The 17,828-nt window shown below is 41.7% G+C and overlaps 1 protein-coding gene across 6 annotated transcripts in view; it reads right to left on the minus strand.

The window, feature by feature from the left end:
* Positions 1-1,321: 1,321 nt before the first annotated feature.
* The window catches only part of LOC110531444 (CD99 antigen-like protein 2), a 39,898-nt gene continuing 23,391 nt past the window's right edge, over positions 1,322-17,828 (minus strand). For 4 of the 6 annotated variants that reach the window (XM_036987314.1, XM_036987317.1, XM_036987313.1 and 1 more), the window contains 6 exons: positions 11,027-11,089; positions 9,763-9,834; positions 9,437-9,481; positions 9,189-9,308; positions 8,937-9,002; positions 1,322-6,302 (listed from right to left, as the gene is read on the minus strand). In XM_036987314.1, the coding sequence (XP_036843209.1) occupies positions 6,241-6,302; positions 8,937-9,002; positions 9,189-9,308; positions 9,437-9,481; positions 9,763-9,834; positions 11,027-11,089 (428 nt within the window). In that variant the 3' untranslated portion in view covers positions 1,322-6,240. The remainder of the gene's footprint in view (positions 6,303-8,936; positions 9,003-9,188; positions 9,309-9,436; positions 9,482-9,762; positions 9,835-11,026; positions 11,090-17,828) is intronic. The other 2 variants (XM_036987315.1, XM_036987318.1) reach the window with 1 other exon arrangement.

Below are 17,828 nucleotides of genomic sequence, written 5' to 3' on the forward strand. Positions count from 1 at the left end.
AAGAAAATACTTGCTTGGACAAAGAAACATGAGCAATGGACATTAGACCGGTGGAAATCTGTCCTTTGGTCTGGAGTCCAAATTTGAGATGTTGGTTCCAACCGCCTTGTCTTTGTGAGACGCAGATGATCTCTGCATGTGTGGTTCCCATCGTGAAGCATGGAGGAGGTGTGATGGTGCTTTGCTGATGAAACTGATTTATTTAGAATTCAAGGCACACTTAACCAGCATGGCTACCACAGCATTCTGCAGCAATACGCCATCCCATCTGGTTTGTGCTAAGTGGGACTATCATAACAACACCTCCAGGCTGTGTAAGGTCTATTTGACCAAGGAGAGTGCTAGAGTGCTGCATCAGATGACCTGTCCTCCACAATCACCCGACCTCAACCCAATTGAGATCGTTTGGGATGAGTTGAACAGCAGAGTGAAGGAAAAGCAGCCAACAAGAGCTCAGCATATGTGGGAACTCCTTCAAGACTGTTGGAAAAGCATTACAGGTGAAGCTGGTTAAGAGAATGCCAAGAGTGTACAAAGCTGTCAAAGACAAAGGGTGGCTACTTTGAAGAATTAAAAATATATTTTGATAACACCTTTTTGGTTACTACATGATTCCATATGTGTTCATTCATAGTTTGTCTTCACTATTCTTCTGTAGAAAATAGTTCAAATAAAGAAACTCTTGAATGAGTTGGTGTCGTTCGTCCCCCCCCCCCCCCCCCCCACACACACTTCTAAAACCGAAGTCGCTCCCTTGGTTTTTACTCTCCAAGGCCTAACAAGATGGTAATTGTAGTCACTGGTAATGTTCAACTCATAGGGCCCTCTTGTGGCCTTTAAGCCAAATAACAATACTGACCATCCTTTTCTCAACTATGGAGAAAGAAAAAAATATGCTCATTATTTGAGTGGCAATTGAATCAAATACCCATATGTGGACATAGGTACGTTTTTGCATTGGTTGACGCCATTAGCTAACTTGAATAGTCCGTAAGATTAACCTACATGTTTTACATGCCTTTCACTGATTGGTTAAGCCTAACCTAACCTTTGACATTATGCATGTATTATAGTGGTTATAACAATAACGGTTTCTATGTCATGCTTAAAATGTTCAACACTGTGCTGCACCTTCATTAAACGATTCTGTGGTAAATGTGTTCATCTCAAACATTTTTAAGCCTTTACCACGTGTATTTTACTTGCCTGTCTCTCGTCTTAAGATATCAAGCAGTTAGCATTATGCCTTGGTGCTTCTGTGGATGACCAAAACAAATCTAATATGCTTTTCACAGCTCATCGCAAATAAAAACGTCTTACATTGCACGGATACAAGAAAAGAAACAGTCTTTGGGTTTCTTTTCAAATTTTATTGGGTTTCATTGATTGATCGTATGAATGTCGTCGTTCCACAATGTATTTGCCAGTGAGCGAGACAGCAGTGAAATATAGATGTATAGAACTGCAGCAGTATAGGAATAATCTGTCATTACATGTCTGTTTAGTATTATAACAAGTTGTCCAAGTTACCAGTGGCCCTTTGTTAACTGTGTGTTTGCGTGCATAAGTATGTGTATATGCATACATGTAAAATTGTGTGTGTGTGGGGGTCAATTGACAGGCACTAGTGAATCAGGCGTGGATTCCATGCATGCAGAAGGCCATTCTGAATACATAATGTACATTGTGATGTCATAAGAGCCCTGTGTTCTAACAGGTCAGTGGGTTTGGAGTGACGCTAGTGTAAGGACTGGATGACATCACACTAGAACAGGATTAAGAAGGATGGGACATTGATGTCATAACGTATCTTAGGGGAAGTATATCTGCACAGAAAACCAAACTGAGGTGTCTGAAATAACAGCATATTCCCTAGATACTAGTGCACTACTTTTGAACAGAGCCAGCGTTGACTGGAGCTGGATTGGAACTTATCGGCTCATATGAATAGTTCCTTCCTGGTTTCTCTTGACATAACAGTCCAATACATAATGTTCTTATCCTAGACTTTACTGGCAGTATATAAATACCCTCACATTCACCAACTACTACTTCTGGTCCAACTACACTCCAGTCCCAAATCTGTTTGTGCTCTTGTTACTTGCCAACTCCATTGCTGTCATTTTCAAGCCGTAAGGAGTTGGCAAGAGAGCAGAAATAGACTGGCACCCAGGCCATCCCAATGATAACCCGATGAGGAAAACTTCCAAAGACTACAGCTAAATATCCAAAAACATGCTTTTCATTTCTGTACAGTTCTGTTATAGCCCGTTACCGTCATGTGTGTAGTAGAGGAGCACCCAAGATTTAAGGGGATCCAACTGCTGATATGTCTGTTACCGTAAACCATATAAACAAAAGGGCAACCTCAAAGCCTTAAGACTGCAAACTATTGAGCATGCAGCAACTCCTGGTTCACTGACTTGTATACTACTGTATAAAATAGTAGTTTTTTTACATCTTCGAAACACCTCTAATTTTCAAAATCAGGCAAATGATCCATACTGCAACCAAGAGGCACCTTAATACCATTCCAAACCATAGTGCTAGAAGATGGTACTCATCACACAGTCAAGTCTCACTCACACAACTCTGCTCTTCAAATTGTCTAATTTCTACCAAGCTTTGTCTCTAAGGATAGGGGGTGGGGGATTCTTAGTTCTAACAGTCTGAATCCGTGTTTAAAAAAAGTTAATATTTGTAAGGAATTTCTATGTGATTTTTATTTTGAGATTTTTATGTGATGTTACTAGCGTACAGGAAGACACTTGCCAGTCAATGAGTGAAACATTCAACCCAAAGCACAACACCAAGGTCCAATATTGTCCAATCTTAAAATCAGCAATTCAACATATCTTTGGTGGGTTTTAAGAACATTTGCTACGAGCGATCGCTGTCGCAACTGATTTAGAGAAAGTACATTCGTTTAACATTCATTGTTTATTTTGTGTGAGCACAGCTCTGTCACGGAGGTGTTTTTTAACCATAGAAAGACAACGTATAGAATGGACACAGGCCCTCAAACCACTGATATTTGGTTGGTGGTTCCCACACTAATGTTTCATGTGTAGAACACTGAGAAAAGCACTAATAGAATCTGAATTCTACTCATTGAACATTCCATTCTATTGGTTCTAGTTCTGTGTGTTTAGTATTGCGGGAGCCAGCAGGTTATAAGGCATAGCGAGAAGCACCATCAGTACTGCAGCACCTGCATCTGGATGACAGGAGAGGAGAATGTTGACTAACAGTTATTAACCCTTTGTAGAGTGGAAGTTCTGGACAGTTCTATTGTCCTATCCCGGAATGCTACGGTCCTTCATGATGTCAACGGCTAGAATTAATAAGAACGATTGACAAAGGATGGAATGTTCTGTCCTTATTTATCAAAGGGTTAACAACAGTTCCTCCACCCTAAATCTTTATCTCATCTATTATAAGTAAGATAGTAACTGATCCTGGTGCAGTTGTTAAAGGCGGAGAGTATACGCAGGTAGGGAGAGCGCCTCAACCTCACAGGAGGAGTGGTTCTAGAGCTGCGTTTCCAAGGCAACAAGGGAGCCGAACAGAACAGGGCGCAGGTTCCAGTGGGAGTGCATCCCAAATCACACCCTATTCCCTATATAGAATAAAATAGTGCACTACAAAGGGAAGAGGGTGTCATTTGAGTATCTGCCCTAAAAAGGTTTGTTATGTTATCTGGAATAAAATCACTTGGAAACCTTCTATACCTAAAACAATATTTAGATAAGTTCAGCTAAGTAGTTAAGACAAAAGCCACTCTAGTAAACAACGTTAGTTTAGAAAGAGTGGGGGAGCAGAGACGGAAACTATTTGAATAAAAACACACTTAGGAACGAGTGTATAGATCATTAAGATACACCATAATATCAAGGAATACGATCATACAACAACGAAATAGTAAGAACACAGAAATATGCTCACGCTGCAATTTACAAGCTTCACTTTCCACTTACTAGTCTCCTAATCAGGATTCGGGCCAATTCCACTTACTAGTCTCCTAATTAGGATTCGGGCCAATTCCATTTCAAATCATTCAATTCAAAAGGAGTGATTTTAAATTCAAAATCAAATTGAAATGTGCCATTTATTTTTTTATGAAAGATTTTCTAAATTTTTGACATGGAATTTGAATTCGCTTCTTGAATGAACTGAGTGAACTGAGTGTAATTCACCTCGACCTTTCCTAACAACAAGCAACAGCTAGTATAAACACTATCCAAATCACAGAGATGAACTAACTCTGATATCATATAGCAAATAGCTCAATCTGAAGAACTTCACAAGTCGATGTATAGCCTTGTCCAGTCAAACAAATGTCCAGTCTACAGAACCACTGGGCACGTTCCAGGATGACTACATTGCAGAAGCTTGCCAGAAGTCACAACGCCTGGATAGGTGTGTAAATCTGTTCCATATCTGCTAAACAACTCATTGATATAGCAATCTGATGCCCGGCTACGCACTCGCTGACGTGACTCGCAACCGTTGGTTGATGCAATGCAGTCTGGGACGCAACCGTTACAGTACTTCAATATCAAGAAGTTTTAAGTTCGACTAGGCTTCGATTTCACGTTTACTTCACTTTCTCTAGCACAGGCATTATCTCAATAAGACAAAACAGATACTAACTAGTCTTTATACATTGTGTATCTTCATCACATTCCCATTTTCCACACAAGTGGACTTAAAGGCTACACTCCCAATATTCATACTAGCATACTACTTAGAATGCACGCCAAATTCACTGGTATCGTTCACTAAGCAGTACACTAGTGTGGCTATTGGAACAGAGCCTTTGAGTGTGCTCCAATGTCCATCCTAGCATACTACTTAGAATGCTAGGACCCAATACACGGGTTTGTTCCCTAAGTAGTATGCTAGTATGGATATTGGAAAAGAGCTTATATTCTCTTCAGTTTCTTAAAACAAAGGCAAATCACATCATGGACATTTACGCAGCAGCTCTGCAGAGTAAGTAAGTAATTGAGTTCTTCTAATGAACATCGCTTCATAAAAAATAAAACATCCTAAAATCAACACTATAAAAGTGCTAGCCTGGTTCCCAGATCTGGTTGTGCTCTAATCAATTCTATTTCTGTCATCGTCATGCAGTACATACGACTGCCATTACAATGAGTGATAAGGAGTTGGCAAGAAAGCACAAACAGACTGACAACCAGGCTATAAAAATGCAGCTTCTAAACATTAACGTATGGAAGAAACCACCGCAAAACTCTGTTTCTTTAGGACAATAACATGAAGGTAGAAATGGTAGAAAAATCACATGAGGGGGATATATGTACTAGGGGGGAATGAGGGGGATATATGTACTAGGGGGGAATGAGGGGGATATATATACTAGGGGGGAATGAGGGGGATATATGTTCTAGGGGGGAATGAGGGGGATATATGTTCTAGGGGGGAATATATGTACTAGGGGGGAATGGGGGGGATATATGTTCTAGGGGGGGATATTTGTACTAGGGGGGAATGGGGGGGATATATGTACTAGGGGGGAATGGGGGGGTAATTATTTGGTTAAGATTTTTGATTGGATAACAGAGTTAGGGGGAAAGAATGTGGGTTATACTATGTACCACACTATCTTTCAGGAAATACCAAGATGAAAGCCTGGTCCAGGATCTGTATGTGCTTAAGTATAGCAAATCCTCTGACTATCATTGTCAAATAAAAACTGATCTAGGATTAGGCTACCATTCCTTCATAATCAAATTGTAAACAGGCATATTAGTGGTGTTTAAAACAGTTCAAATAAATTAAATGATATGTACACACAGTGTGGCGGGGGGTAGGTCTACAGAGGTCGGCGAACCATAGTGATGTCACAATACCATTCCCACTCTAGAATGACATTAAGATTCTAGAATGACATGGAACTTGGTGGCGTCAACATGGCTGTCAGTGGAACTCTACATTTCAGACAGAGTTTGCTGATCACCATCTATCTACAATTCTTAAGGTATAACGGGGATGGAACTATCCTTCAAAAGTGGTGAGTGTGTGTTGGCGTATGAGGTGGGGGGGGATATTCCCCAATGTGAGGGCGTGTAAGTGTGTGTTGTCACACCCTCTTCGTGTGTGTGCAGGTGTTTGTGTAGGTTGGGGGACGAGGCCAGACGGACGGGTGGGATATTAGACAGTGTTATCCTGACTAGGAGGCTCAGCGTTGGGGGATGAGGCCGGACGGACGGGATATTAGACAGTGTTATCCTGACTAGGAGGCTCAGCGTTGGGGGGCTCCAGAAGAGTCTGTTGAACTAGAGACAGAGACAGAGACGGAGAGGAGAGGAGAGGAGAGGAGAGGAGAGGTTAAACTGACGGTAATAAACCTGATCACACTTTCAACAAACTGCAACTTCTAAAGCTTAATAATGCCTTCATAAACCTTTTACAACTAGAATCAGCCTTATGGCAATTTTCAATGGAAGGGAATTTCATCTACTCTAATCAAATCTACTTCATCTGAAGTAAAGTACAAAAGACTAAACATAGCCACAAATATGACTTTTCCATGAGGAGAGAGGTGTTGGTCGTGGAGACGACTTTTCCATGAGGAGAGAGGTGTTGGTCGTGGAGACTACTTTTCCATGAGGAGAGAGGTGTTGGTCGTGGAGACGACTTTTCCATGAGGAGAGAGGTGTTGGTCGTGGAGACTACTTTTCCATGAGGAGAGAGGTGTTGGTCGTGGAGACGACTTTTCCATGAGGAGAGAGGTGTTGGTTGTGGAGACGACTTTTCCATGAGGAGAGAGGTGTTGGTCGTGGAGACTACTTTTCCATGAGGAGAGAGGTGTTGGTCGTGGAGACTACTTTTCCATGAGGAGAGAGGTGTTGGTCGTGGAGACTACTTTTCCATGAGGAGAGAGGTGTTGGTCGTGGAGACTACTTTTCCATGAGGAGAGAGGTGTTTGTCGTGGAGAGAGGTGTTTGTCCTCTTTTCTTCACCAAACATTAGTTCCTCCCCCTCTCCCACTTCCTTTCTTCCCACACCTTCTCCCTCCCTCATCTCTTTCTCCCACTCCATCCTGCTCTTCCTTCCCCCCTCTTCCTCTCACCTCTCATCAATCCCATTCCCTCCCTCTCTTCCCCCTCCTCTCCCCTTCTCTCTCCCTCTCCCTCTTTTCAGTCTCCTCCTCTCTCTTTCCCTAACAGACCCCTTTAACTGGAGAGAATAATGTTTCATATTTCACTGCAGTACCATCAATGCAGCAGAGAACAGACGTTCTCTACATTAATCTTCATCCAAACAGATGAAACAAATGACTTCATTATCTGAATCTCACACAGATAGGATAGCAGACCCTTCTCTTTTTACACATTTTGTTACGTTACAGCCTTGTTCTAAAATGGATGAAATAAATGTTTTTACTCAATCTACACATAATACCCCATAATGAAAAAGCGAAAACAGTTTTTTTTATGTTTGCAAATGAAAACAGAAATACCTTATGTGAATAACTATTCAGACCCTTTGCTATGAGACACCATATTGAGCTCAGGTGCATCCTGTTTCCATTGATCATCCTTGAGATGTTTCTACAACTTGATTGGAGACCACCTGTGGTAAATTCAATTGATTGGACATGATTTGGAAAGGCACACACCTGTCTGTATAAGGTCCCACAGTTGACAGTGCATATCAGAGCAAAAACCACAGTCAAAGGAATTGTCCATAGAGCTCCGAGACAGGATTGTGTTGAGGAATAGATCTGGGGAAGGGTACCAAAACATTCATCCAGCATTGAAGGTCCCCAAGAACACAGTGGCCTCCACCAAGACTCTTCCTAGAGCTGGCCACCCAGCCAAACTGAGCAATCAGGGGAGAAGGGCCTTGGTCAAGGAGGTGACCAAGAATTCGATGGTCACTCTGACAGAGCTCCAGAGTTCCTCTGTGGAGATGGGAGAACCTTCCAGAAGGACAACCATCTCTGCAGCACTCCACTAATCAGGCCTTTATGATAGAGCTGCCAGATGGAAGCCATTCCTCAGTAAAAGGCACATGACAGCCCGCTTGGAGTTTGCCAAAAGGCACCTAAAGGACTCTCAGACCATGAGAAACAAGATTTTCTGGTAAAATGAAACCAAGACTGAACTATTCGGCCTGGATGCAAAACATAATGTCTGGAGGAAACCTGTCACCATCCCTATGGTGAAGCATGGTGGTGGCAGCATCATGCTGTGGGGATATTTTTCAGATGCAGGGACTGGAAGACTAGTCAGGATCAAAGGAAAGATGAACGGAGCAATGTACAGTGAGATCCTTGATGAAAAGTTGCTCAAGAGCGCTCAGGATCTCAGACTGGGGTGAAGGTTCACCTTTCAACAGGACAACGACCCTAAGCACACAGCCAAGACAACGCAGGAGTGGCTTCAGGACAAGTCTCTAAATGTCCTTGAGTGGCCCAGCCAGAGCCCGGACTTGAACCTGATCAAACATCTCTGGAGAGACCTGAAAATAGCTGTGCAGTGACGCTCCCCGTCCAACCTGACAGAGTTTGAGACGATCTGCAGAGAAGAATGGGAGAAAGTCCCCAAATACAGGTGTGCCAAGCTTGTATTGTCATACCCAAGAAGACTTGAGGCTGTAATCACTGCCAAAGGTGCTTCAACAAAGTACTGAGTAAAGGGTCTGAATACTTATGCAAATGTTATATTTCAACAAACAAAAGAAATTATACATTTGCAGAAATTCCCCCAAAACTATTTTTGCTTTGCCATTATGGGTTATTGTGTGTAGATTAATGAGGGGGGGGGGGGGGGGGGGGGGGGGGAACTATTGAATCCATTTTAGAATAAAGGCTGTAACGTAACAAAATGTGGAAAAAGTCAAGGGGTCTGAATACTTTCCAAATTCACTGGAGATAGGACCTGTATGGGTGGTTTGGTGGTTACCTTGTGGTTCTGTGGCCACCACAGCATCTGGGTTATCAGTCTTCACCAGGTCTGCATTCAGGCTCTCTGTAACAGGACACAGCAGTCTGGTAAATCTGAGAATGTATCTAGATACGATTATCTGATTATAGATTACTGTAATCCCAGGTAATCATTACACCGTTATCAAATCTATATAGAATCATATCCACATTATACCACAAGATCTAGACAGATTACGTCAGATTACGTTAACCCCATCTGGCTTCTTACGTTGTATGCTGAAGCAGAGCTTCTTCTTCTGGTAGGAGACGTAGCTGGTGACCGCGCCAACCAGCGCCAAGCCAATGGCACTGATGATCCCGGCGATGGTTCCGGTCTCAGCCATGGTGTCTGGAGCACAGAGGAACACAGAGGTGTAATCAATAGTCAATAATCAACAGCCAATAATCAATATTAGACACAGACCTTTGCCATGCATAACCTGTTGTTTCATAAAAATATTGTTGTTGTCGTCATACCAAGGTTGTTGTCATCGGCGGCAGACTGGCCTCCACCATGTCCACCTACAGGAATGATGCATGTCAGCTAGTCAGTTACATTCTATTATAATGTGCAATCAATGTAAATGAATTTAATAAAAGGTCCCTGTGTCCTGATTGAAAATATTAACTACCTACCCAGATGTAAACACTGTTTACATATTTGTCCAACAGTTAAACAGAGTGAGTATCTTCATTTTTAAAAAACAAGCATTGGTAAATGTCTGAACTCAGAAGACTGTTCTCACGCTCTTTTATTATGTTTGTTTATCTAATAATTTCCCCTTTTTAAGATCATCCATTACCTTTGCCTTTGTCAGGGTTGTAGGTGTCGTCTTTCCCAACGTCAAGCAGATCATCATCTGAGAAAGATCCACCTAAGGGATATAGAATCAGCATTAACTGGCAACCCTAACCTGACACACCAGGCTCCAAGCCAGGGACGGACCCCGCACAAACACAGCCAACGTCCCCAACCCTAACTTGACAGGCTCCAAGCCAGGGACGGCCACCGCTCAAACACAGCCAACGTCCCCAACCTGCCAGGCTCCAAGCCAGGGACGGCCCCCGCTCAAACACAGCCAACGTCCCCAACCCTAACTTGACAGGCTCCAAGCCAGGGACGCCCCCCGCTCAAACACAGCCAACATCCCTAAAGTAAGGTCTCCAGAAAGAGGAGAAAATTCAGTAGACGAGGGAGTCAGTAACAGTATATAGAGGACAAGCGCTGGTCTTCTAGTGTAAAGATGTAATAAGGAGAAAGAGAAGGATCGGGGTTGCCAGATGTCATTCAGGAAGGAGAAAGAGAAGGATCGGGGTTGCCAGATGTCATTCAGGAAGGAGAAAGAGAAGGATCGGGGTTGCCAGATGTCATTCAGGAAGGAGAAAGAGAAGGATCAGGGTTGCCAGATGTCATTCAGGACGGAGAAAGAGAAGGATCGGGGTTGCCAGATGTCATTCAGGAAGGAGAAAGAGAAGGATCGGGGTTGCCAGATGTCATTCAGGAAGGAGAAAGAGAAGGATCGGGGTTGCCAGATGTCATTCAGGAAGGAGAAAGAGAAGGATCAGGGTTGCCAGATGTCATTCAGGAAGGGGAAAGAGAAGGATCGGGGTTGCCAGATGTCATTCAGGAAGGAGAAAGAGAAGGATCAGGGTTGCCAGATATTATCACCACATTAACAGGATAGAGTGAGGATATAGACCATCAGCTATGCTTTGTGCACAGTACACACACAGTACACACACAGTACACACACAGTACACCATGAGGCTGAGATGAGGCTGAAAATATTTATCTTTTGAAGCTTATTTTCTGCAATTCTACACATTTACACATAGATCAAATATAGAGTGATATAAAGAAGGACAGAGATTGGATATTAAAAGAGAGGGATGCTGTTAAATAGAACTAGGTATTATCCAAGAACAGAGCAGAAAGCTGGTCCCCAGCCCAGTAGACAGGCCGGTTAGGGTTGATTTGGGTAGGCGCAGTAGACAGGCATGGTTTAGTTTATCCAGGTTGACCAGGTAGGTTAGGGTCAGGTTGGGTAGGTCAGGCAGGGTTCTTACCCCCGTTCCCTCCTCTGTTGCTGGGGGCTCTGTCTCCCCTGCCTCCGCCTCCAATACCTTTATCTGACGAGACATGACATGACACCACATAAACCCTCTGATACTAGGCTAATATAGTGTTACTATGATAGTAACACACTACTACTACTACTACTACTACTACTGCAATATACAGACTATCAAACCAAAATACTATAATACCACTGTAGTATAAAGACTATCAAACCCTAATATACTAATACTATACCACCACTGTACTATAATACTACTGTGACTATAGTATACAGACTATCAAACCCTAATTCACAAATACTATATTACCATTCTACTACTGTGACTGTAGTATACAGACTATCAAACCTAATACACTAATACTACAGCCTATTACTATGACTGCTATTCCTAGTATTTGCTACTCTACTACAACTGCTACAGTTTTCTACACCAGCTATCTACTGCTGCTCCACTACAATATGTATACCATAACTACTGCTGCTCCACTACAATATGTATACCATACCTACTGCTGCTCCACTACAATATGTATACCATACCTACTGCTGCTCCACTACAATATGTATACCATACCTACTGCTGTCCACTACAATATGCATACCATACCTACTGCTGCTCCACTACAATATGTATACCATACCTACTGCTGCTCCACTACAATATGTATACCATAATACCTACTGCTGTTCCACTACAATATGTATACCATACCTACTGCTGCTCCACTACAATATGTATACCATAATACCTACTGCTGCTCCACTACAATATGTATACCATACCTACTGCTGCTCCACTACAATATGTATACCATAATACCTACTGCTGCTCCACTACAATATGTATACCATAATACCTACTGCTGCTCCACTACAATATGTATACCATACCTACTGCTGCTCCACTACAATATGTATACCATACCATACCTACTGCTGCTCCACTACAATATGTATACCATACCATACCTACTGCTGCTCCACTACAATATGTATACCATAATACCTACTGCTGCTCCACTACAATATGTATACCATAATACCTACTGCTGCTCCACTACAATATGTATACCATACCTACTGCTGCTCCACTACAATATGTATACCATAATACCTACTGCTGCTCCACTACAATATGTATACCATACCTACTGCTGCTCCACTACAATATGTATACCATACCTACTGCTGCTCCACTACAATATGTATACCACACCTACTGCTGCTCCACTACAATATGTATACCATACCTACTGCTGCTCCACTACAATATGTATACCATACCTACTGCTGCTCCACTACAATATGTATACCATATCTACTGCTGCTCCACTACAATATGTATACCATATCTCCTGCTGCATACCTACTGCTGCTCCACTACAATATGTATACCATACCTACTGCTGCTCCACTACAATATTTATACCATACCTACTGCTGCTCCACTACAATATGTATACCATACCTACTGCTGTCCACTACAATATGTATACCATATCTACTGCTGCTCCACTACAATATGTATACCATATCTACTGCTGCTCCACTACAATATGTATACCATACCTACTGCTGCTCCACTACAATATGTATACCATACCTACTGCTGCTCCACTACAATATGTATACCATACCTACTGCTGCTCCACTACAATATGTATACCATACCTACTGCTGCTCCACTACAATATGTATACCATACCTACTGCTGCTCCACTACAATATGTATACCATACCTACTGCTGCTCCACTACAATATTTATACCATACCTACTGCTGCTCCACTACAATATGTATACCATACCTACTGCTGCCCACTACAATATGTATACCATATCTACTGCTGTCCACTACAATATGTATACCATATCTACTGCTGCTCCACTACAATATGTATACCATACCTACTGCTGCTCCACTACAATATGTATACCATACCTACTGCTGCTCCACTACAATATGTATACCATACCTACTGCTGCTCCACTACAATATGTATACCATACCTACTGCTGCTCCACTACAATATGTATACCATACCTACTGCTGCTCCACTACAATATGTATACCATACCTACTGCTGCTCCACTACAATATGTATACCATACCTACTGCTGCTCCACTACAATATGTATACCATATCTACTGCTGCTCCACTACAATATGTATACCATACCTACTGCTGCTCCACTACAATATGTATACCATACCTACTGCTGCTCCACTACAATATGTATACCATACCTACTGCTGCTCCACTACAATATGTATACCATACCTACTGCTGCTCCACTACAATATGTATACCATACCTACTGCTGTCCACTACAATATGTATACCATACCTACTGCTGCTCCACTACAATATGTATACCATATCTACTGCTGCTCCACTACAATATGTATACCATACCTACTGCTGCTCCACTACAATATGTATACCATATCTACTGCTGTCCACTACAATATGTATACCATACCTACTGCTGTCCACTACAATATGTATACCATACCTACTGCTGCTCCACTACAATATGTATACCATACCTACTGCTGCTCCACTACAATATGTATACCATACCTACTGCTGCTCCACTACAATATGTATACCATACCTACTGCTGCTCCACTACAATATGTATACCATATCTACTGCTGCTCCACTACAATATGTATACCATACCTACTGCTGTCCACTACAATATGTATACCATACCTACTGCTGCTCCACTACAATATGTATACCATACCTACTGCTGCTCCACTACAATATGTATACCATACCTACTGCTGCTCCACTACAATATGTATACCATATCTACTGCTGTCCACTACAATATGTATACCATATCTACTGCTGCTCCACTACAATATGTATACCATATCTACTGCTGCATACCTACTGCTGCTCCACTACAATATGTATACCATACCTACTGCTGCTCCACTACAATATTTATACCATACCTACTGCTGCTCCACTACAATATGTATACCATACCTACTGCTGTCCACTACAATATGTATACCATATCTACTGCTGTCCACTACAATATGTATACCATACCTACTGCTGCTCCACTACAATATGTATACCATACCTACTGCTGCTCCACTACAATATGTATACCATACCTACTGCTGCTCCACTACAATATGTATACCATATCTACTGCTGTCCACTACAATATGTATACCATATCTACTGCTGCTCCACTACAATATGTATACCATACCTACTGCTGCTCCACTACAATATGTATACCATACCTACTGCTGCTCCACTACAATATGTATACCATACCTACTGCTGCTCCACTACAATATGTATACCATACCTACTGCTGCTCCACTACAATATGTATACCATACCTACTGCTGCTCCACTACAATATGTATACCATACCTACTGCTGCTCCACTACAATATGTATACCATACCTACTGCTGCTCCACTACAATATGTATACCATACCTACTGCTGCTCCACTACAATATGTATACCATATCTACTGCTGCTCCACTACAATATGTATACCATACCTACTGCTGCTCCACTACAATATGTATACCATACCTACTGCTGCTCCACTACAATATGTATACCATACCTACTGCTGCTCCACTACAATATGTATACCATACCTACTGCTGCTCCACTACAATATGTATACCATATCTACTGCTGTCCACTACAATATGTATACCATACCTACTGCTGCTCCACTACAATATGTATACCATACCTACTGCTGCTCCACTACAATATGTATACCATACCTACTGCTGCTCCACTACAATATGTATACCATACCTACTGCTGCTCCACTACAATATGTATACCATACCTACTGCTGCTCCACTACAATATGTATACCATATCTACTGCTGTCCACTACAATATGTATACCATACCTACTGCTGCTCCACTACAATATGTATACCATACCTACTGCTGTCCACTACAATATGTATACCATATCTACTGCTGTCCACTACAATATGTATACCATACCTACTGCTGTCCACTACAATATGTATACCATACCTACTGCTGTCCACTACAATATGTATACCATACCTACTACTGCTCCACTACAATATGTATACCATATCTACTGCTGTCCACTACAATATGTATACCATACCTACTGCTGCTCCACTACAATATGTATACCATACCTACTGCTGCTCCACTACAATATGTATACCATACCTACTGCTGTCCACTACAATATGTATACCATACCTACTACTGCTCCACTACAATATGTATACCATATCTACTGCTGTCCACTACAATATGTATACCATACCTACTGCTGCTCCACTACAATATGTATACCATACCTACTGCTGCTCCACTACAATATGTATACCATACCTACTATTGCTCCACTACAATATGTATACCATACCTACTGCTGCTCCACTACAATATGTATACCATATCTACCGCTGCTCCACTACAATATGTATACCATACCTACTGCTGCTCCACTACAATATGTATACCATACCTACCGCTGCTCCACTACAATATGTATACCATACCTACTGCTGCTCCACTACAATATGTATACCATATCTACTGCTGTCCACTACAATATGTATACCATATCTACTGCTGTCCACTACAATATGTATACCATACCTACTGCTGTCCACTACAATATGTATACCATACCTACTGCTGCTCCACTACAATATGTATACCATATCTACTGCTGTCCACTACAATATGTATACCATATCTACTGCTGTCCACTACAATATGTATACCATACCTACTGCTGCTCCACTACAATATGTATACCATACCTACTGCTGCTCCACTACAATATGTATACCATACCTACTGCTGCTCCACTACAATATGTATACCATACCTACTGCTGCTCCACTACAATATGTATACCATACCTACTGCTGCTCCACTACAATATGTATACCATACCTACTGCTGCTCCACTACAATATGTATACCATATCTACTGCTGTCCACTACAATATGTATACCATAATACCTACTGCTGCTCCACTACAATATGTATACCATACCTACTGCTGCTCCACTACAATATGTATACCATACCTACTGCTGTCCACTACAATATGTATACCATACCTACTGCTGCTCCACTACAATATGTATACCATACCTACTGCTGCTCCACTACAATATGTATACCATACCTACTGCTGCTCCACTACAATATGTATACCATACCTACTGCTGCTCCACTACAATATGTATACCATACCTACTGCTGCTCCACTACAATATGTATACCATAATACCTACTGCTGTCCACTACAATATGTATACCATACCTACTGCTGCTCCACTACAATATGTATACCATAATACCTACTGCTGCTCCACTACAATATGTATACCATAATACCTACTACTGTCCACTACAATATGTATACCATACCTACTGCTGCTCCACTACAATATGTATACCATACCTACTGCTGCTCCACTACAATATGTATACCATATCTACTGCTGCTCCACTACAATATGTATACCATACCTACTGCTGCTCCACTACAATATGTATACCATATCTACTGCTGCTCCACTACAATATGTATACCATAATACCTACTGCTGCTCCACTACAATATGTATACCATACCTACTGCTGCTCCACTACAATATGTATACCATACCTACTGCTGCTCCACTACAATATGTATACCATACCTACTGCTGCTCCACTACAATATGTATACCATATCTACTGCTGCTCCACTACAATATGTATACCATATCTACTGCTGCTCCACTACAATATGTATACCATACCTACTGCTGCTCCACTACAATATGTATACCATACCTACTGCTGCTCCACTACAATATGTATACCATACCTACTGCTGCTCCACTACAATATGTATACCATACCTACTGCTGCTCCACTACAATATGTATACCATACCTACTGCTGCTCCACTACAATATGTATACCATACCTACTGCTGCTCCACTACAATATGTATACCATATCTACTGCTGTCCACTACAATATGTATACCATATCTACTGCTGTCCACTACAATATGTATACCATACCTACTGCTGCTCCACTACAATATGTATACCATATCTACTGCTGTCCACTACAATATGTATACCATATCTACTGCTGCTCCACTACAATATGTATACCATATCTACTGCTGCTCCACTACAATATGTATACCATATCTACTGCTGCTCCACTACAATATGTATACCATATCTACTGCTGCTCCACTACAATATGTATACCATACCTACTGCTGCTCCACTACAATATGTATACCATACCTACTGCTGCTCCACTACAATATGTATACCATACCTACTGCTGCTCCACTACAAAATGTATACCATATCTACTGCTGCTCCACTACAATATGTATACCATATCTACTGCTGTCCACTACAATATGTATACCATACCTACTGCTGCTCCACTACAATATGTATACCATACCTACTGCTGCTCCACTACAATATGTATACCATACCTACTGCTGCTCCACTACAATATGTATACCATACCTACTGCTGCTCCACTACAATATGTATACCATACCTACTGCTGCTCCACTACAATATGTATACCATACCTACTGCTGCTCCACTACAATATGTATACCATATCTACTGCTGCTCCACTACAATATGTATACCATACCTACTGCTGTCCACTACAATATGTATACCATACCTACTGCAAACCCACACTTCTGAATGACATACTCTACACAAACAGAATAAGAACA

The sequence above is a fragment of the Oncorhynchus mykiss genome, chromosome 9, assembly GCF_013265735.2.
Source record: "Oncorhynchus mykiss isolate Arlee chromosome 9, USDA_OmykA_1.1, whole genome shotgun sequence".
Lineage (NCBI taxonomy): Eukaryota > Metazoa > Chordata > Actinopteri > Salmoniformes > Salmonidae > Oncorhynchus > Oncorhynchus mykiss.